The 25,228-nt window shown below is 36.2% G+C and overlaps 2 protein-coding genes and 1 pseudogene across 2 annotated transcripts; 2 read left to right on the top strand and 1 right to left on the bottom strand.

Annotated features, from left to right (window-relative positions):
* Positions 1-25,228, top strand: part of LOC125224161 — an 80,525-nt pseudogene that overhangs the window by 49,763 nt on the left and 5,534 nt on the right.
* LOC125223110 (probable E3 ubiquitin-protein ligase RHC2A) lies at positions 6,209-8,015 on the bottom strand. The gene has a single exon (XM_048126098.1). The coding sequence runs from the start codon at positions 7,906-7,908 to the stop codon at positions 6,766-6,768; it is 1,143 nt and encodes a 380-aa protein (XP_047982055.1). The 5' UTR covers positions 7,909-8,015; the 3' UTR covers positions 6,209-6,765.
* Positions 14,764-23,893, top strand: LOC125223095 (valine--tRNA ligase, chloroplastic/mitochondrial 2). The gene is made up of 22 exons (XM_048126073.1): positions 14,764-14,780; positions 14,991-15,044; positions 15,626-15,678; positions 15,754-15,821; positions 16,629-16,704; positions 17,669-17,752; positions 18,452-18,600; positions 18,685-18,802; positions 18,882-18,998; positions 19,272-19,492; positions 19,956-20,045; positions 20,424-20,535; positions 20,664-20,774; positions 20,884-21,021; positions 21,122-21,172; positions 21,252-21,364; positions 21,846-21,990; positions 22,300-22,404; positions 22,478-22,579; positions 22,709-22,781; positions 22,922-23,088; positions 23,394-23,893. Exons 3-22 carry the CDS (start codon positions 15,634-15,636, stop codon positions 23,529-23,531), a joined length of 2,223 nt encoding a protein of 740 aa, XP_047982030.1. The 5' UTR covers positions 14,764-14,780; positions 14,991-15,044; positions 15,626-15,633; the 3' UTR covers positions 23,532-23,893.

Genomic DNA, 25,228 nt, shown 5'->3' with positions numbered 1-25,228 from the left:
AAATAGATCTTCGTTTCTTCTGTTGCTTATTTGATCATCTTCACGAAGACGGGCCACATAGGGTACATCTCATCCGCCAAATAATAGCTCATATTGTGCTGGTTGTTATTGGCGACGAAACTGACAGTCACCAACGCCCATGCACAGGTTGTTGAAAAAGGGGCCACGACTAGAGGACGTTGATGTCATTGTCCGACCCGGCTACTTCAAAGTACGCATGTCAAATCCACATCCGATAGTCAGCTACCGCTTCAAGGATTATCGTGGGATTCTTGCCCTTGAAACCTGTAGTGTACACCCCTTTTCAGGCGGCGGGGTAGTTCTTCCACTCCCAATGCATACAATCTATGCTGCCCAACATTCCCGGAAACCCGTGTTGAGTCCTGTGCATATCCATCAGAGCCTGGCAGTCTTCAGGGGTAGGCTTCCGAAGATACTCATCACCGAATATCTCCCTAACGCCCTGACAAAAATACTTCAGGTCATTGTTCGACCCGGCTACTACAAAGTACGCATGTCAAATCCACAGCCGATAGTCAGCTACCGCTTCAAGGATTATCGTAGGATTCTTGCATTGTACACCTCTTTCCAGGCGGCGGGGCTGTTCTTCCACTCCCAATGCATACAATCTATGTTGCCCAACATTCCTGGAAACCCGTGTTGAGTCCGTGCATATCCATCAAAGCCTGGCAGTCTTAGGGTTAGGCATCCGAAGCCTGGCAGTCTTCGGGGTTAGGCATCCGAAGATACTCATCACCGAATATCTCCCTAACGCCCTGACAAAAATACTTCAGGTAATCGCGGGCACTCGTCGAACATGTCGGCCGCACCTCCATATGCGAGCTGCATGATTGCGGCAGTGCACTTCTTTATGGGTGTGTGGCCAAGTTTACCAACCGCATCCTCCCTAAACATTCGTATCGACGCTCCAAAGCGCCCACGATACGCATGAATAGCGGACGACGCATCCTAAAACGTCGCCGGAACATGTTCTCCCCAAACCGCGGCTCCGGTGCAAAGTAGTCCTCGTACAACCGATGGTGTGCATCGATGTGGTCCCGGGAGACAATAGCTCGACAATGGATGGGTCGAGGTACCGCCGCCTGCTGCTGCCACTGCAAGGCCGCTTGTAGCACGCGATTTATCTCCCTCGATGTATCGGACAAAACTGTTCTTTAATTCGCCGACGTTCGTCAGCAGCACCCCCTCCACTACCACCAGCACCACTACCACTACCGCTGGCCATTTTGGATATACTAAAAAATAAAAGAAACGTAGAGAGAGAGAAACTCGTTTAATAAAACAAGTGGTGTGAATGAAATAAAGTTCAACGAGCTGTATATATAGAGTTTATTAAAAAAAATTAAATTCAGAAATCGGGACGTCCGTCGGTTCTCCACAATGGCGGACGTTGCGCGGATATCCCGATGGACGTCCCGAGAACGCCGCTGATATCCGATGTCCACACCTAACGTCTGTGTCCGCCCCTCGATAGCCTAATGGCGGACGTCCCGCACGGACGTCGGGGACGGCGGTCCGACGTCCGCCGGGACATCCGCCATAGCGGATGCTCTTATCATTGTTCATTTCTGAAAAATTTTGATCGTGCATTCACATAGGAATTAAAGTGGCAAAGAAAGTTCACGATAATTTCACTCTTTCACAAGGACCAGAATATAGTTTTCAACATTACGACTCATTATAGTTCTAAGGATAACATTATACTTCTAAGGATAAGTGTTTAAGACTCATCATAGTTATATGGCTAAAGATGTCCATATTTGATTGTGCGGGTTATAAGAGAGTATGTGAAAAAAAAGTTAATGAAAAAAATTAGTTAAGTGTGTGTTATAAATTTACAAGTTGACATCTACAATGTGGATTGATTGTAGATTGTTGACAGCTATCAATTTAAGAAAGTTATCAATGAACATATCCCTGTTTATATTTAATAAAGTTTTAGTATATATTTACACATTTTATTCTTAAGTATAAACATCATTATCTCCTCTTTATCCTCTGTTTAATTTTATTTTACTTTACTCACATCAGAAATTAAAACTATATAAATCATGTGATGAAGGGTAAATGATTCATTTAGAGTGTGACATGAGAAGTACATTTCTCCTTTTGTTAAGAATTCTTATTTCCTATAAATTAATTGGAATTTGTATTCAATATTTAAAAATCTCATGTTATGTGCATAGCACGGGCGATAATACTAGCATGAATAAATGACGGCATATGGGTGCACAACATCAGATATGTGTTTCAATACACTGCACATGATCCTTGCCCTAATTTAGTACTCCCTTCGTCCCACGCATTTCTTTTCGGCATCAAATTTAAGAAAAATTTGTGTTTAATAAGTTAAAAAAGGTAGAAGAGATAATAAAGTTCTAAGAGAAAGAAGAGAGAGTAAAGTAAAAGAAAAAATAAAGTAGATGTGATTAGATGTTTTGTTTTTAGCCAAAAAGAGAAATGACTCAAATAAATTGGGACAACCCAAAATAAAAAACGACTCAATTAGTAACTTGGGACAAATAGAGTAATAATTTTTTACATTAAATCATCATGCATGAAACACGAATATTTATAATTGTCTAAATTCTAGTATTTCCTTTCGGTTCCATTATGCTCCACTAATTAATCATCATAGTATAGATATACAGTATAAACACAACACCATATTCCAAATATAATTGTTATATAGTCTCATATGTTACTATAGACCATTCTAGTCCAGTCTAGCCTCGTACGTATGTAATTGAGATTTCGTTTAAATTCTAAACAAATTATCTCTAATTTGATTTATTGTATGTGAAAAAATTAATTTAAATTGAGAGTTATAACGAAACTAATTTTTATCGTCGATGATGTATAAGTGCATCACCTTGCATAACATGATAGCCGATGATGAAGGTACAGAAGTCATCGATTTAGGCGATGAGGAAGCTGAACCTAGCTCCGGTGTAGCGACCCCGACCCACTTTCGAGGTTTACCGATGGGCTACAATGAGTTTTTAGTAGCAAATATCACAATGCAAGACCAACAACTCCATGCTCATCTCATGTTTGACATAACTGAAAAAATTTGGTCATGTAAGCCGTTGAAATTGACGATCTTTTTAGTATTTCGGATTGTGATTGTGGCCTTAATTTTATGAAAATTTCGTTGTTTTAATATACTAGAAAAAATTTAAAATTAAAAAGAAATACTATAAAACGAAGTAGCTGTTAAAAGACATGGCGGATTATAGGTAGGAATTAAATTAATATAGAGTGGGTTATGGGGTGGACCAGCTGATTCTCTTATGGGGTATAATTAGATTATTGAATTATTGCAAAAATACATAAGTATGAATGATTTTCTTATTAGTCGTCCATGAAAAATATGAATTTTCTAATTTTGTAATAATTAAACAACACATCACTCATACACATCATTTTATATACAACTTATACTATTATGGGGTGGACCAGCTGATTCTCTTATGGGGTATATTATAGGTTATGGGGTGGACCAGCTGATTCTCTTATGGGGTATAATTAGATTATTGAATTATTGCAAAAATACATAAGTATGAATGATTTTCTTATTAGTCGTCCATGAAAAATATGAATTTTCTAATTTTGTAATAATTAAACAACACATCACTCATACACATCATTTTATATACAACTTATACTATTACACTAAACTACTAATAATACGGAGCACACTTTATACTCACATTACTTACATTATCCTTTATCTCTTTCTCGCGTTTCACTAATTACAATATACATAAAAATTCATGCAGAATCAAATATTTATGAAGTACCCCCATTGTTCAATAGTACTTCATTCGTTTCTTCATAGTTGAGTCATTTTTTCATTTCGGGAAGTTTCTTCATAGTTGAGTCATTTCTACATATGGTACTCCCTCCGTCCCAGTTTTATAGTCACATTTTGCCATAAAAGTCCGTCCCACATTTATAGTCACATTTAGAATTTTCCATATTTGAACATAAAATTTTACCCCATTATTCACTAAAATTACACCCAAATGCCATTATCAACATAAAAATAAACCAAAACAAAAATAAAAAAAAAAAACCAAAAAGTCAACAAGGGACTCACCTTCAACCAACTCACTTAATTTATTATACACTTCTTCATCTTACTTCATTTATTACACACTCCACCATCTCACTTCATTAATTACACACTCCACCAATTCCTTAAAACTCGTGCCCTAACTAAATGTGACTATAAATATGAGACGGAGGGAGTAACTTTTTTCTCTTTCTTACTTTACTCTTTTTTACTTTATTCTCTCTACTTTATTCACTGTATACTTTATTCTCTCTACCTTTTTCTCTCTCTTGCTTTTTTTTATCTATTTATTTAACACACTCAACATTCATTTTTAAAACTCCGTGCCAAAAAGTTCTGCCTCAACTATGAAGAAACGGAGGGAGTAGTAGAGTATCTTCAATTGGATGTTGCATAGTAGTAGAGACATTTCTTTTTTTTTTAGTAAAAAGTATTCTCTTTGTCCCATAATAGATAGTAACTTTTTAGTTCATTCCACAAAAGAAATCATATTTCGTGTTTTTTTAAAAGTTCTCTTTCACATTAATATAAATATAATATTTTCTCTCTCCACTTAACACACAAAACAACATCTCCTAAAATATCGTATTATTGCCAAAGTATGTCATTTATTATGGGACGGATGGAGTATCACATTTTATCACTTTTATTTTTTCTCTCTTTTACTTTATTCTCTTTATTTTTTCTCTCTTTTATTAATTTTAATTAAATATTTTACAAACATTTTTTCTTAATTTTCATGCTAAAAAATATACATCCACTAAAGCAACGACGCGCGGACCTAGGTGGGGTCACCGACGCCACCGTCGGCCAGCAAGTGTTGCCGGAAAACTTGAATAGTCGACCTCTAACCCGGTGCAACTCTGCCTCTGACCCCACAGCAGGTCCACCCCCACCCAATCCTTCGGCCTTTGTAGGAAAATAAGAAAAGATAAGAAGAATCATTGTTAAGAATTGAGGAAAAATATGGAGGAAGTCGGGAGGCAAAAGTGGCAGAAAGTCCAGATCTAGACGAGGAAGACAACCGTTCTGTTTTTTAATTTTGTCGATTTATTTAGTTGGGCATGTTTTATTACAATTAATTGGGCTTGCCTGAATAAAGGAGTATAATAAATAAAGAGTAAAGGTCAAATATGGTCCCTAACATATGGTCATTTTATCAATTTGGTCCTTAACATTATCTTTTTGATTATTTGGTCCCTCACAAATAAACTCGGACCCGAATCGGTCCTCACTTAACAGAACCGTCAAAAAATAGACGATGACCGCAATTTGACTATATTAAATTACTAATGGTAATTAATTATACCTAATTATAATTCTTTTCCTATTAGCAAAATTGGAAAAAAGATAGTATCAGTTGCAAAATGAAATGAATAATTTGTAATTTAATAGGAATTAAGAATTATAATTAGGTATAATTAATTACCATTAGTAATTTAATATAGTCAAATTGCGGTCATCGTCTATTTTTTGACGGTTCTGTTAAGTGAGGACCGATTCGGGTCCGAGTTTATTTGTGAGGGACCAAATAATCAAAAAGATAATGTTAAGGACCAAATTGATAAAACGGTCATATGTTATGGACCATATTTGGCCTTTACTCATAAATAAATGAATAATTCCAGTCTATTTTTATTTATTAACTGATATTTTTTCAAATAATAACCAAGAAATGATATAATTTCACTCTTATCATTTCGGTAAAATACAACACTATTAAAGTAGGTACTCTTTTATTTATTTTATTTTTTGGGGTTTGGGGGGGGGGGGTATTTTATTAAAAGATTGCTAGTGGAAATTGGATCTAACTTATTACAAATATAAATTATCATAAATAGATATAGCCTATTAACAATTAAAGGGCGTGTATACTTTCCAGGTTCCCATTTTCAATCCATTTTCAATTAGACAGAAATATAGAGAAAATAGATATTTCCCTTGTTTACGTTCTGTGAAGTTAAAAAAAACCTGCCTATTTAATTGCTGCCAACATATTCATATATGTCAATAATGTGCTAAAATTAGAAAAACGGCAACGAAAAACAAAAAATAAGAGAAAATAGAAAATGGATCACATTAGCATCAATATAAACCAAATAAAAAAGATAGAGCAACCTCAACAGTGTGACATTACCTCTGATGTCATAACATAAGATGTTGTATGATTATATACAAATCAACCTACACTTTTTTTCAAAAAAGAAATCAATGCACATCTTTGCATACACAAGTTGCAACATTTATTCATCAAACTGAAATCACCACAATTCTTGAAATGTTAAAAGGCAAAAGTGTGACAAAGCTCGACACTTCTTCCTCTCAAGATTCAAAATCACATTTGAGAGCTCTCATAGAGAATACACATTTTCCGTTACAGTAATTTCACAAGATTATTCTATCAATTTAGAGAAGCCATCCTCGAGCACAACTACAAACTTGAATACTTGTGGTATCCAACTATTTACAACCTCAAACAACTGCTTCTACATCAAGAATCACCAATCTTTTCCCTAACTCTCCTCTCATTCACTTCAAACTCAAAGCTCTACCTCATCTAGCTGTGGAGTTAAAACCCGATGACAACGAACCAGTCCCCGACTAATCCTAGGTGTAGACGTGGAAAATCCACTTCTCCCAAAACATGTAGCCAGTTAACAACCTCCTCAATCCTCCCCTATTCGTTGAAACGACTCATCTGCAGCTCTTGCTCGTCGTGTATGTGTGGTGCTAAAAACCGATGACAACGAGCCACTCCTCCGACTAATCCTAGGTGTAGAAGTGGAAGATCCACTTCTCCCAAAACAAGACATGAAGCCGGTTAGCAGCCTCCTCAATCCTCCCCTGTTCCTCGAAACGCTACCTCTAGAACTCCAAGAAACCCTCCTCGGCACCCCATTGTTATTGAACCCGCCATCCATTTCCGTGTAAACAACCGGGAGCTCGCCTCTCCCCCCTCCAGAAAACCTCCCCACTGCAAAACCACCCCCGGGCAATCTCCATATCGTCATCCCCACCGTCTCATCCTCACTCCCCACCTCGTTCCCTCCTCCTCTACCCGCGTCCCCACCGCCATTCCCGTTCTCATTATCCTCGGCTGTCAGCTCGTGCCTACACACGGGGCACGAATTCCTCAACGAGAGCCACGGCAGGATGCAGTCCTGATGGTACAGATGACTGCAGGGCATCTCGCGGGCGTCGCTCCCCAGCTCGAACGCCTCCTTGCAGACCGCGCAGTGCGATTCAATCGCAATGTGGCGATCGATTATCGGCACGGTCGGCATAGCCTCGATGGCGGCCTTCGATGCGGGCGGATTGCTGTCGATTCTCCCCATCCCGTTCGCCTCAATTTGCGATAGCTGATCCAGCAGCCTGTCGAAGCCCGAACCGAGCAAAAACTCCGACATCGTCGCCGGTAGCGGCCGCAGCCCCGACCCCGCTCTGTCGTCGTAATACAGCTCAAACCCTCCCCCACCGCCTCCACCTCCACCTCCGCCATCGCTGGCGCCACCACGGAGAAGGATGACAGGATTAAACGGCGACCGATCGCCTCCATTTCTGCGGCTCCTTCGCAGCCTAGGGCTCGATACGGACGCCGGCCCCGGAATAGGGCATGGCTCGGGCGCCTGCATCATGTACATAGCCGCGGCGGGGAAGCGGCGTTGCCTGGAGTCGGAAATTGAAGACGGCGGCGGCGGAGCCTCGACCTCTTCGACGAATCCGGAGCTGCAATCGGGGCAATCGATGGATTCCGGATTCAAAGCCCTGAGGAAGCGGTTGCATCTGTGGCACCAGTATGTGGAAGACATGGAAATTAATGCGATCTTCTTCTTGAATTGCAGAGAAAACAAGAAATGTATGAATCCGATTTTGGATCGGAGCTGAATTTGAATATTTGGGGAAAATTGATGAGTGCGTGTGTGTGTGAATTGGGGATCAAGAAAATTAGGGCTTATATTGGTGAGGGTTATGAGTGGGAATAACGCCGACGGGGAAGGGTAAAATCGGAAAAGCGTGTGGAGTTGATTGAGATGCAGCGTGAATTCAACGCTTGGAATGAAACTGTTGACCTGACGGCGTTGAATGGGACGTTAGTGGGAATTAACTGTGCCATTTAAATTAGAGTAAATTGCGGAAAAATCAAATTTTGATTTACAGCTTTAAAAATTAATTGAAAATTATAAATTGGGATCTGTGTACAATTATCTAAGGTAAATGGTTTTAGTTAAATTGTTATCTACTATATGACAACCATCAAATTGTACATGTTTGATAATATTTATTTTATTTTCGCAGACTTCTCAATTCATCTGATTTGTAATTTATTTTTTGAGATTCACATTATCTCTATATTTATCTATTCAATGAGAATTATGCTCTCTACTCCGTTTTCATAAAGAATTGAGATTTCATCGTTGATTGCGTCTCTCAAATTTTCCACGCCCACCTCAAGAATTCTGCTCTCTAAGCCGTTTGTCATAATTACTTACTACATACGTAAGTGCCCAACTTCTAATCTATTATAGGCTATTCAATCATCACCCTCCATTGCATCTCCATTCCAAACCAATTGCATAGCAGCAGATTTTATCCCACAAATTCTCAAAGCTACACATGAATTTTGTAAAAGATAACACGTATCATATTGATCGGAATAGATCTCCTACTCTATTCCTAATCCACCTTTCACAACTTAATAAAATAACATGGAAGGGTTAAGTGATGATTACATAATTTGATCACATTTAATTGGCTTTTGATAATTTGTTCTTAAATTAGTACTTTTAGTTATCTTTTTCATTTAAATTCAGTTTAGCTAAATTTGTATACGGAAATTACATAATTTTGTTTTTGAATGTTCTTATAGTAGTGTACTTCAATGTCGACACGGTTGGACTATATTGTTCTAGAAGTCAGAGTAGACCGTGACTAACGGAAAATATCATAACATAATTTTCTTTTCTTTCTTTTAATCATCCACTCATTCATTAATATAAATGGATTGGGAAATTTTCCCGATTATATTTAAGTTCTTAAGCATTTTTGTAAGTTATAGTCATTCTTAAATTTTACAATTGTACGTGACATTAGATATGGCAATTCAACCCGAACCTCATGGGCTGACCCGATTAACCCACTAAAATTAGAGGATTAGGACTAACAAATTGCAACCCGGTTAGAAATCAGGCTAGCCCGTTCGCACTGGCCCGTTGAGACCAGGATGCTCAGAAATAATTTTTACTTATTTTTCATAAAATTTTTATGTGTAGCACTCTTTCCTTCTAACTCTTTTAAAATATTTTTTTTTTCTTTTTACACTCTAGTCTTTAACATCTATTAGTATCATTTTTCAAAATGATTGCAAAAGAAAATACTACCAACTACCTTGGGACTTGGGACGAAAGGAAAGGAAGTACTATTAAAAGCAAGAGTCTATTTTAGAGTAACTACATAAGAGCACTCACAATGAGAACCTTAAATTCGGACCTCGTCTCATAGCATATCTCCATTCCCTTTTACCATATCAGCAGCCCATTTTTCTACAATGAGAGTCCATCTAAGAGTCTATCTCATTTTTACATCAACACTATTTTCTTTTATTTTTAATGTTAATGTCTAAATAATTTAAATTAAAATACAAATTATTTCTCGAATCACATTTTTTTCTCACACATAATTAAGGATGAGGTATTTATATGGGAGGAAATTTAATAAATTAATTTTAAAAAAAATTGAAAAACGGTCCCAGCGCCTCGCAATGGGGGCCTATCTTGGGGTTGATGGAGAGGCGATGAGAGATCGGCTGAAGCGCTAGCTCGGCCTTGGGGTGGAGGCGTTGGTGAGTGGAGACACCTCTCTCTCCACGTTGGAAGCCGATGGGGTGGCCGAATGCCCAGCCCTCGCATCGGCTACCATTGTGAATGCTCTAAAGATAGTGTTTGACTTTTTTTTCGTTTCATACAAAAAATATTAAATTATTACTCTCTCCGTCCGCGAATAGGAGTTCCGGTTGAGTTGAGTGCCAGTTTTAAGAAAAGTTTGAGTGTAATAATTTAAGTGTGTGATAGTGGAATGTGAGACCCATTTATATTATTATTTGATTTATTCTTTGAAATAATGAAATCTAATATTAAGAGAGAGAGTGAGAAATTGCAATAAAAGTGGATTAAAATTAATTGCAGCTTCTAAATTAAGGGAAAAATGGGGTCATTTTTTATACTCCCAAGATAAAATGTCTAACCGGGACTCCTAATGGCGGACGGATGAAAATGGCCAACCGGGACTCCTATTCGCGGACGGAGGGAGTATTTAATACTCCATCCGTTCGCAAATAGGAGTCATGTTTTTCTATTTTCGTCCGTCCGTGAATAGGAGTGTCGATTCACTTTTACCATAAATGACAATAGGGTCCTACATTTCACTAACTCATTCAACTCACATTTTATTTAAAACTAGTATATACATGTGAAACCTATATTCCACTAACTTTTTTTCACCACTTTTCTTAAGATTTCTTAAAACATGTGTCCCTAAGAAATGAGACTCTTAATAGTAGACGGAGGGGGTACTGCACAATATTTTTTCTTCATGAATCTATATCGGATTTTCTACAAAACAGATTCTCTATGCCTCATAAAATGCAAGTTAGGTAATTTTTTTTAGAAACTCAAGCCTTTATAATTACGAAAACTTGAACTTATTACCCGTTAGTAGCATTTCAACCACTACGATGGTGTTCGATTTCCAAAATAAAATAGTAACTAAGATATAATCTAGGATTGAGTTGAGAGATTATTTTAGTCATAGGGGGTTAACTATGATAATTATCACATAATTATCCATCTAGGATTGAGTGTAGGATTGAATCTCATTAACCAAACACCCTACAAATTTAATCCCGGATACAATCTTGCAAGCCGTACACCCCTTACAAATAATGTTGAAAAATCAAAATAGTTTCAATAAAGATTGTCTTTCCTCCTGGGAATATAAAGTCAAATAGACGCGCTGATTAAAACCAAATTATTAATATTTATTTTATTGGTGTGACATGTACATTAATTTTTCATCAATATAGAAAATTATCGATTTATTTTCATAATTTCTGAAAATGAAAGGTTTGGTTGGGAGATGGCCCTAATTCTCTTCTTTACTATAAATATATATTTGGTTTTTTAATCCACCCAGTCACAATTTTGTTCCCATTATATTCTTCAATCGATTTGGGATTTCTAAATTCACTTTTTTGAATGATTTTTTTATTTCATTTTTATTTCTTTGATCCAGAAGTAATTTTTTGGTACCCAAATTTCGCCTCCCCACTTCTATTTTTCCACCACATTTTGTGCTCTTCAACTATTTGAGAATATAACACCAATATTTCTGAGCAATTAATTTTCCCATAAGACGTTTAGTATACAGCCTTTGCTCAAGTCGAGTGGCAACTAGAAAAATCGTGAATTAATGAAGTACTTTTCTTTTTTTGGTAATAAAAGCGGCAAAGGCCGGTAAACAAAGCAAACTAACGAGGGTATGAAATACCAAATCTATCATGAAGCAACCAACTACTGACACCTAAAGGTGGCGTCTCAAGAACATGAACACCTCTCTGAAAACTATATAAGCACAATGTGACAAAAAATCGGCAGAAAAATTCCCTTCTCTATGCACATGGTGAATCGTTACTGCATCAAACTCTCGGAATAACCCACAAACCTTCTGCACTATGGAGCGGCTATTAATAGACACTTCATTTCATCCCATAATCATAGAAACTCCGACAAGACTATCACTCTCAACCTCTAACTTCCGAAATCCCAACTCCTTGGCTAGCTTGAGCCCATAAAATATGCACCATATTTCTGCGGACAAAATGGAGCAACTTCCGATGTTAGCTACGAAACCAGCTTTCCAAATTGATATCATACCAAATTTAAAGCTATTCTAATTAAATAGTTTCAGACATAGTAAGTCTATCATAAAATTTCTCATGGTTTATATTACAACTATTATGAATATTCTTACCCAATCAAAATTTAAATTTTGATAATTGTTTTTTTCTTCTTTCAATTTTCTGTTTTTATTTAATTATAATTTGACACTAGTAGTAATATTTTCCAGTGAAATACTATCGTGCATAGCTACTTGTAGCTGATAATATTTAAGTTTGTTAATAATGATTAATTTATCAATTAAGTCAGCTTTGATTTAAAAACAGAACTATTTTATTCCTATTTATAATATTTATAATAATGCAAGGAATAAATTTATCTCGGCAAATGAATTTAATTTTAAAATTATTAAAACAAAAAAAAGCAGCTTACAAAATCTGCAGGCTTTCGTCTCAGTAGAGGGGAAGCTGAAAATGGCGGCCTCCAATTTTTCTCTCTTATCTTCTTCTTGCTCAATATGCAATAAACTCAATCCACTCCTCTTCTCCACGCAGCCACGCCGCCGCATCTCTCTTTCTCGTTCCTACTACATTCGTTTCAGAAACACGCGCTTCACCACTGGTACTATGCATTTGGAAATTTGTCGCCTTGGTTATGAATTATTGGAATTTTGGAATGTAATTGTTTTTAATTTCTGCCAGAGATGAAATTTGTAGTGTTCAGTTATAAAAATCTTCTATTGGTTGAAGCTGGATTGAATGTGTGGCGCTATTCGTTTTGAATTGATTGTTAGGTTTAGTGTAGTTTCGTTCACTGATTTTTTAAATTATGAATATATTCAGTTGCTGGAATAGCGGATAATGGTGTATTTACATCGCCGGAAGTGGCAAAAGCTTTTGATTTTACTGCGGAAGAGAGGATATATAAATGGTAATTCATGTTTTCGTTTATGCTTCTGGTAGTTTTGAGGTTAATTCCAAGTTATAATGAGGATGAAACGAAGATATAATAATTTGTTTTGCCATTCTGATGTTTAAGAACAAGAATGGAAAGTAGAGGAAGGTTTTCTTGTTATTAGATGCTGCGGAAAAAACATAGTGTTCGAAGAACGAAATACCACGTGCTTGCGGCTTTGGTCTAGTAGTTGTGACATTGATTTGAAATAAAAAAGGATTGTGCAGGATAACTTTGATTGGTTCAAAATGGATCTCTGCATTTATCTAACCAGATCAGTTCCAAGTTTAGCTGTCACTTGTCAAGGGCTTCTCAAGTTATTTTCTTATGAAATGATGAAGTTTCATCTCAGTTTGCCCTTAGTATCACGCAAAGTGTTTATCTTGTATATTTAACACTTTTTTTGCGATGTTAATGTTAAGCTTTGACATCCCCATTATGGATATAGGTGGGAGTCTCAAGGATATTTCAAGCCAAATCTTGAGAGGGGAGGTGATCCTTTTGTAGTATCAATGCCACCTCCTAATGTAACCGGCTCGTTGCACATGGGACATGCTATGTTTGTCACTCTTGAGGTTGAAAAATGAAGATGCTTTTGACATATGCGTGTTATCACTGAAAAAGTGCACATCAACATTTTCCGGATTAACTCTGTTACAAATGTAGGATATAATGGTAAGATACAACAGAATGAAAGGGAGACCTACACTTTGGCTTCCTGGAACTGATCATGCCGGTATTGCAACCCAGGTTAATACTGTATCTAACACCTCATTTTTTATACATACATCAGTCCAGTGTCGTTAAAAGAATTTCTTCATTAGCAAGTGGTATTCTTTTCTTCAAAAAAGAAAATCGGTCCCAGCTTGCTATTTACATGATTTGGTTCAATGAATAATGAAATGATTTTTGCATTTCTAGTGTGTAGCATTATAGGGTGCTTAAGATCACGCTGTTTAGTTATTTAAGACAATAATGGGACAGGTGTCAGTCCCAACGTTGACATTAGGCTGCACCTGTGGCTATACTTTGTGCAATATTTCCAGTTTCATCTGATGTGAGAAGTTGCTCCTTTTTTCTCTTATGTTAAAACAATTCTTTTTGAGCTTTGAGTTTCTATTTCTTGTTGATCTGTATGTATTGAAGAAAGTTTTTTTTTTTTTTTTTTGGTAAACCCTTCTATGGACTAACTTATCGTTACTTTCAGTTGGTTGTGGAAAGAATGCTGGCTGAGGAAGGAATTAAGAGAGCTGACATGGGTAGAGAAGAATTCACAAAAAGAGTTTGGACTTGGAAAGAAAAGTAATCTTTTTATCCTGCTTCCCGGAGTACTAGTTTTACCTTACTATATTGCCTGTTGAGACCTTAATTTTAAATTCGTGGCAATTTTTCAAAACCGTTGCACATTTTTGAGTTAAATAATTACCCAAATGCTTTAGAATCTTAGATCTTATGAGAATCATATGGATGTGCTTTAAGTGAGTGAGTTGATTTCTTGGATCTTGTTGAGAGGCTCTACTTAATATTCTTAATAGTGATGATACCTGAGTTATTTTTTATGTTCACCCAGATCTATGTCTAGCTTAGTGAGATATAGCAGTAGTCTGTCACTTCATATTTTTCAGTAATGGCCGACCATGCCCTTTTGTCAATAATGGCCGACCATCCGCACTGCAGTTTCTGATTTTATATTGCTAATTTTGAAAATTCACATTATCTTATAGATATGGCGGGACAATAACAAATCAGATAAGGAGACTTGGTGCGTCTTGTGATTGGACCAGGGAACGCTTCACCCTTGATGCTCAGCTGAGTCGTAAGGCCGTTTTCATCCTGTAAATCCTCCATCAACCATGCATTATTGTTAGCAAATTTAGATTCAGACTCATACAACATAGTCAATGGTTTGAGGTCTTATTGGTTATCTATACTACACTTATCTCACTCTGGTTCTTGCAAAGTTCAGTACTGTCTCCTATCACCTGCATTTAATGTTTCTTAGAGATGTTTTTTTGTACTGAATTTCACTCTTCCAACCGTTTCAGGAGCTGTTGTTGAGGCCTTTGTTAGGCTCCATGATAAAGGTCTAATCTATCAAGGTAGGGACATATTTTGGACCCATGTCATAGGGTTTGAATTAAAGCTTGTTTCTTAAATGTCATTATAACTTTTTTCAGTATACATCAAACTTAAACTAAAATATCATGGCTACTATTTTTCTTATTGAATCATTATACAAGGACAATAAAAACTACTCCCTCCGTCCCATAAAAATATGGGCGGATGAGATGGCACGGGAATTAAGACAAAATTGGTAAAGTAAGAGAGATGAGTAGAACTGTATGGTAAAAGTAAGAGAGAGGAGGAGAATGGTAGTTAAAGTAGTGTTAGTGGATAGTGAGACCTACATTATTAAATTGATATTACTTTCCAAAAATGGAATGCACATATTTTTGTGGGACGGACGAAAATGGAAAGTGCACATATTTTTATGAGCCGGAGGGAGTATTACAAAACTGTTTGAACAGCATAAAAGGGGACAATCACTCCTGAGAAAATTAGTGTAACTGCAAAGCCCAAATCTTGTTTTGTTTATACTCTAGCAAATCACTTTCTGGATTGATGTTTTGCCTTTTCAGTTTTGTATTTGTTTCATGCTAATTGCCCCCCTAAATTACAGGATCTTACATGGTCAACTGGTCCCCTAAATTACAGACTGCAGTTTCTGACTTGGTACGCAGATCATGACACTTTTCCAGTTTACCTCCTATTGGCATCTTATTTTGATGTGATGAATATTTCTCTTAGGAAGTAGAGTACTCAGAAGAACCAGGCGCTCTATACCACATTAAGTACCGAGTTGCTGGTGGTACAAGGTATCTTAACGATCATAAATTATTGCAGATCAGTGAAATTTACTCTTGCTTGAAGCCTTAGGATTCATGAGGTTCCCCTGATAAATGCCTGTCTTGGACTTCATTTTTAATATATGTGTATTTGACTATATGCTTGTGCGTAGTTGCTTTGGCTGCTCAAACTTCTAGCATTATTTATAATGGTACTTTACTTGTAGTAATTTTTGGACTTGGATTGTATTTTTGACTTTTGACCAACATCATTGATGATTGTATTCACAATATTGACCTTGTATTTGACTTGGCATGTAAAGCTATAACTTTGTGTTGAAGCTCAACTAATTAGGTTCTTTTGTTAATCTCAAGTGTCATTATTGAAAAACAATGTAAAAAGTATAACAAATGCTTAGTGGATGACAACTAGAACAGTTTACTTATTGTTGCATGAATACATGCAGGCTGCATATTCAGACTACATGCCACAAATAATGTAGTAACTTCTCTACTGGCAATCTTTTACTTATGTCAAACCTGCATCAAATGTGTGTCTAGTATCATTCCATCCTCTTATTGTTGGTCAAAAAGGTTTTAATAGTATTCTCAATGTTGGAATTAATTCATAAATGCTTTATGTTAAGGTGAGAGGATTATAGAAAGAACTGAGCAAATGAAAATTCTCAGTAAGAAGCCTGAAAATAAATTTGGAAAAGGTAGAATTCTGACATGAATCAAGTGTATATGAAGCTTACTATTCCCAGGACACTTGCAGGAAGCAGCAACCTATATATTCATACTCTTAAAGCCATGATTTTTTTCATTACATCACAGGGATGACTTTCTGACAATCGCAACCACAAGACCAGAGACTTTATTTGGAGATACAGCAATAGCAGTGAATCCAGAGGTAACTTTTTTTATGTTTTGATGAGTCACATCAAAAACTACCATGAGATTCGTTTTTTTGGAGTACATTTATGGAGATTGATTTTCATTTATGGGATTCCCACATACATTTTTCATGTAATATCTCAAGACAAAAGGCTAGTGGTTGGTGAATCTCAGTAATGGATCCTATTCCTGTAAACAAGTCAATCTACTGATAATATTCTAGACTTCTAGTTCCTTTTTTCCTACTCGTATGCTAGTTGGTACTTGGACAGAGCCTTCCTTCCTTCCATATTATTTATCCTGCAAAAAAAATTCTATCCTTCATAACTATGCCTCTCCATAAATCAACTAATGTGTGAAAATCAAGAGTCAAGACAAGCCAGTGGTGGAATCGTGGGACTATTAATATTTGAGTGGCTTGTTGCTTAACAACTTACAACATTAATGCTGAGACTTAGGCGGACTTTCCTCGCTGCTTCTAGCTGAATTCAAATGTTTTTCCTTATATTTAAAGTGGTGTATAAGAGATACGTAAATGTGACATTTTAAAACCCATATAAGAAGATGTGATCTGAGTGTCTAGTGAAATTAGACAAATTTAGTATGGAATTATATCAAATTTACCGTTGCCCTTGGGGTTTGAATCCACAAATATTTTAAAATTGTCAACCTATTAGATTTAGCTGGACAGTGGACTGTTAGATTGTAGATTTGTCTTTATAAATCTGTATGGGTCATCATTATCAAAATAAAATTTCTGTTTCTTATCCCCAACAAGAAAATTGGTATCTATATGAAGTCTAAAGGTGGTTGTTTAAAGCGTTTGGCCATTTCCTGTTGTTTACTCATGATGGACTCGGATTTCTTTTTGTGCCCCCTTTCCTGAAAAATAATGTGGTTGAAGCAGTTCTTTAATCTAAACAGAATCTTTGTTTAGTTTATGGTCTCATCTCACAACATTTTTTGTTTATGTTTCTCAGGATGAACGATATGCCAAGTACATAGGAAAGATGGCTATTGTACCAATGACTTATGGTCGGCATGTCCCCATAATTTCTGATAAGGTAAAAAACCTTCTGTCATGCTTGCACCAGCTGGTGATATTATGAACCTTAAGCAACCTCCTTCTGAAGATTAGGGGGGAAATGCTTTAGTGGTCAAAGTTTCAGGATCATGTGCAGATAGATGCTATTGTATCATGAATACCCTAATTGACTGTATTAGAATAAGTTAGAAAACACATTACCGAAAAAATGAATTAAGTAAGAAAACCTGTACCCATGCCCAACTTATAGGCTGACTTATAGTATCTAATGTTTTATAGTTGTCTTTCATCTATTGAATTCTTGTACATATACTTCCTTCTTATGTAATTATAATATGTGCTGAAGATTAATTGTAACATTATCTATCTGATTTTGAACTCCAAGCAAGTCAATCCCTGTGAAAATACATACATATTTCCTTTCCTTCTTCCTGTAACCATTTATGGGGAGGCTTACAATTTCTGTTATCATGTTGTGATTGACTATAACCAGAGATAAACACCAATTGCTTGATTGGTATTATCTTCATCAAAGTGCAAATTATATACTGCTAAGTTGATTTTTGTGCTCTTCACAATACAATAATATCTTGTTTCTCCTTTTTTGGCATCAAGCAAAAAGTAACAATAAAAGCAATGCTAGTTTAATCTTGCTTGTTCTTTCATTTATGAGTGGTGATGTCCCATTTCTGGATATAATTGATTTTGGATGATGCAGTATGTTGATAAAGACTTTGGAACTGGTGTCTTGAAGATAAGCCCTGGACATGATCACAATGATTACCTACTTGCTCGGAAGCTTGGGCTTCCCATTCTTAATGTCATGAATAAAGATGGAACACTGAATGAAGTTGCTGGTTTATACTGGTAACTGTTGAGATTATAGTGTCAAACTGCTTGAAGTGGCTTATAAAGTCCTATTTCTCCTAGTTAATCTTACTGAAATGACAGTGGTCTTGATCGGTTTGAGGCACGGAAGAAACTCTGGTCAGAACTCGAGGAGACAGGTCTAGCAGTGAAAAAGGAGGCCTATACTATGCGAGTTCCTAGATCACAACGTGGTGGAGAGGTGTGCAAAATATTAAATATGGGTTTGCATGAAGATGCACCTTTCTATCTTCCTTCTAATGCAAAGTTGCTTTTATCAGATAATAGAGCCTCTAGTAAGCAAACAGTGGTTTGTGACAATGGATTCATTGGCAGAAAAGGCTCTCCATGCAGTGGAAAAGGGAGAACTAACCATCCTGCCCGAAAGATTTGAGAAGGTATGTAACACCAGTTACATATTCCTGTGCTCATCATTTATTTATTTAGCCTTCACCATGTCTACTGTTAGCTTTGAAGCCATTGATTTTATTGATGCTGCCTAGTCTTGAGCTTTTGCTTTTTAGATTTCTGAGCAGATCATAGAGGCAACATAAAGCATCAATTTCTGACTACATTGCTCTCTTTAATTTCATTTAGTTGTTTTTATAAAAAAGTAAGTTATTTGTTTGAAGCTGGAGTAATATTCTCACTTGTGTATCTTATGATTATAGATATATAATCACTGGCTGTCAAATATCAAGGACTGGTGTATAAGCAGGCAATTATGGTGGGGGCACCGCATTCCAGTTTGGTACATTGTTGGTAAAAAATGTGAAGACGAGTACATAGTTGCTAGGAATGATGAAGAAGCTCTTGAAAAAGCACGTGAAAAATATGGAAAGGACGTCGAAATATATCAAGACCCAGATGTTCTTGACACCTGGTTTTCAAGGTCCGTTGTCAAGCAAATCAATTGAATGCAGTTCTTCATTTATACCTTCCTTTCTCTGTGTAACGATGTTTCTTCTTCTCAAGTTAAAAGACTGTTTTGAATAAATGAGCTTATAATCACTCGTGATCTACCCTGCGTATGCTAACAAAGAATTATGTTAGAATGATACCTACCACCTTTTAGGCGCCACAGCAGCTGGCTATTCTTACAAGCAACTGTATTAAAAGTTTTATCATACTATTCCAGAGATTTTGAAGAAGAAAGTGCATAAATCGGTAGAACATTAATCGTCTCTTGACAATTTCTCTTTTATCATGTACTGCTGCGCGTTTTCTGGTACTATGAATGTGTTGCGTGGGTGACGTTATTTTCTTAAATGCTTTGCCCAATAATTTACATGTTCTTAACTGTAATATGACAGCTTGCCAGATGAGTCAAACTAATCACATATGTTATTTCTTAGTGCACTGTGGCCTTTCAGCACTCTTGGTTGGCCAGATGTGTCAGCGGAGGATTTTAAGAACTTTTATCCTACATCAGTTCTTGAGACCGGGTACTTACACCTCTGCTTGTGCTTTACTTTTACCTTTTTGCATACTTTCAATAGTGCAATATTTACAAGGAGAAGACCACTCTATGTACTTGAAATTATACTTTTGCATTTATATTAAATGGAACATCAGTTACAGTTACCCAAAGTTAGATACAGCAGCAATGCCACTCTCATGAAGTAGAGGTTTTTTTTTTCGTTTATTAAGCTTCATAATTTTCTGTCAGATTCATGCTCCTGCAGAGATAATGAGAGATATGTTAACCCAATATACTGGTTTTACTGTCTTTTGAATCTATGTTATATCTACTCTGATTCCTTTTTCCCTCTAAAAGGGACTTCCCTTTTGAACATAAAGAAAAAGCTGCTTCATTTGAACAGGCATGACATATTGTTCTTTTGGGTAGCAAGAATGGTGATGATGGGGATTGAATTCACGGGCACAGTTCCATTTTCACATGTTTACCTTCATGGACTTATACGAGATTCTCAAGTAAGCAACAGAATGTGAGGCACAGGATAGTGCCTCATTCAAAAGTCATCTTCTGAACCATTTCTAGATCAAAGAATATAATTCACTTCTGATAGAATATCCTTACTGCTGGTATTCATATTTTGTAGGGCCGCAAAATGTCTAAATCGCTTGGAAATGTTATAGATCCACTTGATACAATCAAAGATTATGGAACTGATGCTCTAAGGTTCACTCTCTCTCTAGGAACTGCTGGCCAGGTCGGTTTCCTCTAGAATACCTGCATGTTGCTCTGGAATATGCTTGAAGTCCCAAAACCTGTCTAAATGTCATGTCCTCTTATTAATTCATATCCTTTTCATGTTATAGGATCTCAATTTATCAACTGAAAGGTTGACTTCTACTAAAGCTTTCACCAACAAACTGTGGAATGGTGGCAAGTTTGTGTTACAGAATTTGCCTCCTCAAAGTGATTTATCAGCTTGGACAGCTATTCAGGACTATAAGGTTCTTTGACACAACCATTGCACATTGATCCTGGCACATACTTCTACTTTGTGCTATAAATATATGGACGATTCTGAGAAGTAAGGTTGTAATTTTGCAGTTTGATGAGGAAGAGTCACTGCTCAAGCTACCTCTACCTGAATGTTGGGTGGTGAGATACAATCATATGGTGGTATTGTAATGATGTATGAGCATTCTTTCACCTTTCTAATGAAATGTGATTTATGCAGGTGACAAAACTTCATATGCTGATTGATGCTGTCACCATGAGTTATGACAAGTTCTTCTTTGGAGATGTTGCCCGGGAAATCTATGATTTTTTCTGGGCTGATTTTGCTGATTGGTATGTCAAGTTGTGTTGGCTTGTCCTTGTTTTTTTTTTAAAAATTTCATTTCAAGCAAGTGGCACATCCAAAAATCATTCGAATCGACTGATTGTTTTTGAAGATCATAGATTAGATAAAAAAAAAGTGTGATTGTTTGCTTTGTTTATCTCTTGATGCGTTCCAAAATATGTAAATCGTTACATTGACAGAGTCTACTCTGGGAGTTGAATCTCAGAAATCTTGAGATGACATGTTTGTATCGCCAAATTGAGCTTGGCATTTGTTCTACAACAGTTCTGTTATTTTGCTTGTGTAGTTATTGCTTATGTTCTTATCTCATGCTTGTACATCCCATGATAATTGCTTTCTAGGCACTCAAAATTTGAATTTTACATTGCATGAGTAATGATTAGAATATTTGTCATCCTGCAAAATGCATTTTTCATAGTTTCTGGTTCTTCCTTTCACCTCACTGGTGCTTACCATTTTTCTGGTTAGGTATATTGAAGCAAGTAAAGCCCGGCTCTATCAAGGAGATGACTCAGTTGCTTCTGTGGCACGAGCAGTTCTCTTGTATGTCTTTGGATCAATACTGAAATTACTTCACCCATTTATGCCATTTGTAACTGAAGAGCTTTGGCAGGTAAAGACTGTCTTGGATTCTTATAGGCATGTTTTAATTTGCTTTCAGAATAGTCATGATATTATATGGATCTATTACACAAGATGCACGACTTCACAATCACGATATCTTTTGTTCCTGGGCTAGCTCGTGTTAGTTTTTGGCTGTCAGAATTTTACCCATGCATATGCTGTTCAGGCTGGACATCTAGATGTTCAAGCCTAACCATGTTGTTTGGATTTCTGATTTTTTTTTTGTTTTTCATATTTGGAATTGTAACTCTGCTGTTTGCTATAATGGCCCCTCTTTACATTTGTGTTATCCATACAGTCATTACCCAACAGAAAAGAAGCTCTTATAGTATCAGCTTGGCCATCAACTTCTCTTCCAAGGCAAGCCGAATCCGTGAAGAAATTTGAGAATTTACAGGCTTTGGTAAGTTCCAACCTTTCATTATTAGCCTGGTCATGGAACAGTTGGATGATTGTTTGCATCTGCTTTATCTCAGACGAGAGCAATTCGAAATGCACGGGCAGAGTACTCTGTTGAACCAGCAAAGCGTATATCCGCATCAATTGTTGCAAATGCAGAGGTTATCCAGTATATTTCTGTAAGTTGGCCAAATTCTTTGGTCTATATAGCTTTGGATTAGTCAACCGGATATTTTAATTTTTTGCTAAGCGATTTCACCTAAAATAATCTCACATTATGTGATTTCACTGTATGATTCACGATGCAGAAAGAAAAGGATGTTTTGGCTCTTCTCTCTAGACTGGATTTGGAGAACGTAAGCTTTACCCAATCTCCCCCAGGTAGTGCTCTTGACATCAATAGAATAGCTAATGCATCTTGTCTAACCTCAGCTTTGTTTTTGTTTCAAGAAATTTCATTTATGTAATGGTAATCCTCGTACGATGACTTTGGGCAATGTTTTATCACAAATGAATTTCAGGAGATGCTAGTCAATCAGTCCATCTTGTTGCCAGTGAAGGTTTAGAAGCATACCTTCCACTTGCTGACATGGTAGATATCTCGGCTGAGATGCAGCGCCTTTCCAAGCGCCTAGCTAAAATGCAAACCGAATATGATGGACTTATGGCTCGCTTAAGCTCTCCAAGTGTAAGTAGTCGAAGATGATTATTTTGTGTTTTTCTTTCCTATTTTCTAGATTTACACATGATTGTACTCACGTCGACCAATTTTATGCGCTAAATTTGATCATAACTAGTGAAAAATTGAAGAAAGTCTATTAATATGCACACACTTGTAAAGTTAGTTTTCTTCAGCATTAGCTGAATACAGATTATCGTCTCTGTAAAAACCAACGTAAATGTCATAAAACGAATCTAGTATCTTCCTTTCTTGTGAATTTATGTATATTTCAGTTACATTTCAGAAATCCAATCATTTCTGTTTTTCTACAGTTTGTTGAGAAAGCTCCTGAGGATATTGTCCGTGGGGTTCGAGAAAAAGCAGCAGAAGCAGAAGAGAAAGTAACTTTAACAAGAAACCGGCTAGCTTTTCTCCAGTCCACAACGCTCATGCCAAATCAAGCTCAATGAAGTCCGATATTTCCAACCTGTACTCGTCTTATTCTATCACGCTTCTGGTAAAGATGACTCACGATGCATCACATGGATGGTCTAATTTTCATGTACAAGATCAACCTTATCGTCGTCCTTGTGCAGTTTGCTCGGATCTCTCGAATACAGCCAAAGTTAGTGATCTTCTACTCTGAAATATGAATTGATGTATAGCTATTTTGGTTCCATTTCTTTAGCATATTCTGTTCTATAATGTTTGATTCTTCAAGAAATAGAGAATTTGGAGATGCAAATTACTAATTGTTACGGAACAATTGAACATGATATGGATTAAATGTTTTAAATGTGCCAAATTTTTGGGTATTCAGACAGAGTCGAGATGAATAAAATCCTTGTGCTCCCAAACTTAGTTATTCGAACCAAAATAAACTTTCTAGATTTAGATATATTTCTCAATACTAATTGCTATATTGTTTAAAAATAGATTAAAATTCATTGATTACTTGCGATAAACAAAAGTAGTTAGCGATCAAATACAACTATTAATGATTATAGAAATGAATTTAATTATATTTGGTTACTATTTTATATTTTGAATTGGGATGATTGTCATAATTTAGTTAAATTTTGATCATTCCCATAAAAATTGAAAACATAATAATGAAATTATGAAGCTTCAATTTTTCTCAATTGTCTCATTCGTGTGCGAAACGACATCTTTTAGTAACTCTCAAACAAATTTATTTCATTAAAATGAGTATGATTCATATTTTTTTTACTTCTTTTCTTGTTTCAATTAAATAATAACGTTTTGAGCATCACCAAAAAAATCGGTTTATATATGGATTAAACAATTAAGAACCAAAAAAAAACCTTATGATACTGAATCAGAATTTGACCAAATTTCATATTTTAACACTAAAATGATATAACCATGCTCAAGCTTTTTGTTTAGCTTACAAGCTTCACTAAACGAGCTCAAACGAGTTATTTTCAAGCCGGCCTCCGAATATCTTGGGAATAATATTTTAAAGTGACTCTAAAACATAGTATAATAAACAATCAAATGTAAATAGCATGCAAATTTGCCCTTCATTGTTTCAACTTGAGGTACTCAATATTGGCTATTTTACCCTCCATTTTCTTTGCAATTGTAAAACGAAGGTACTCAATGTAATCAACACCATCTTTGAACACTCTTGGCTGAAGCTTCTCATCCACCATACTTTCCAATGGATCCAACTTCACATCATTACCTGGAATCACAAATGCTGCAGCAGACATTCTTGGTTTCTCCACATTTGTAACTGCCCTATGCTCAATGCTCTTGTATCTCCCGTTGCTCCACGCCTGCACGAGAACCAACAACGGCCAATGTTTTATAAGCCGAACCAACAATCGAATCGGCGAAGCCATTGTTTAATTCATGATTCAATCGGTCAGATCGGTTTTACCACTATCGAACCGAAATACACCATACAAAAACAATAAAAATTTAATGATAATAGTGTACAATTAAATATGCATATTATAAAAAACAGTAAATTTTATTAAATAGTAAAAATAATTAAATAATTACTTTATACATCATTCAAATACCTTCTTAATTTTTAATTTTACTATTGCGTTATTTTATTAATATTGAGTGTGTTTTATTACATTTTGATATAATTATCCACAATTAAAAATCATCATAATTCATCGTCTCGCGCCAA

The sequence above is a fragment of the Salvia hispanica genome, chromosome 1 (genome assembly GCF_023119035.1).
Source record: "Salvia hispanica cultivar TCC Black 2014 chromosome 1, UniMelb_Shisp_WGS_1.0, whole genome shotgun sequence".
NCBI lineage: Eukaryota > Viridiplantae > Streptophyta > Magnoliopsida > Lamiales > Lamiaceae > Salvia > Salvia hispanica.
The sequence above is the reverse complement of the archived record's forward strand: the minus strand, read 5'-3'. Positions and strand labels throughout refer to the sequence as shown.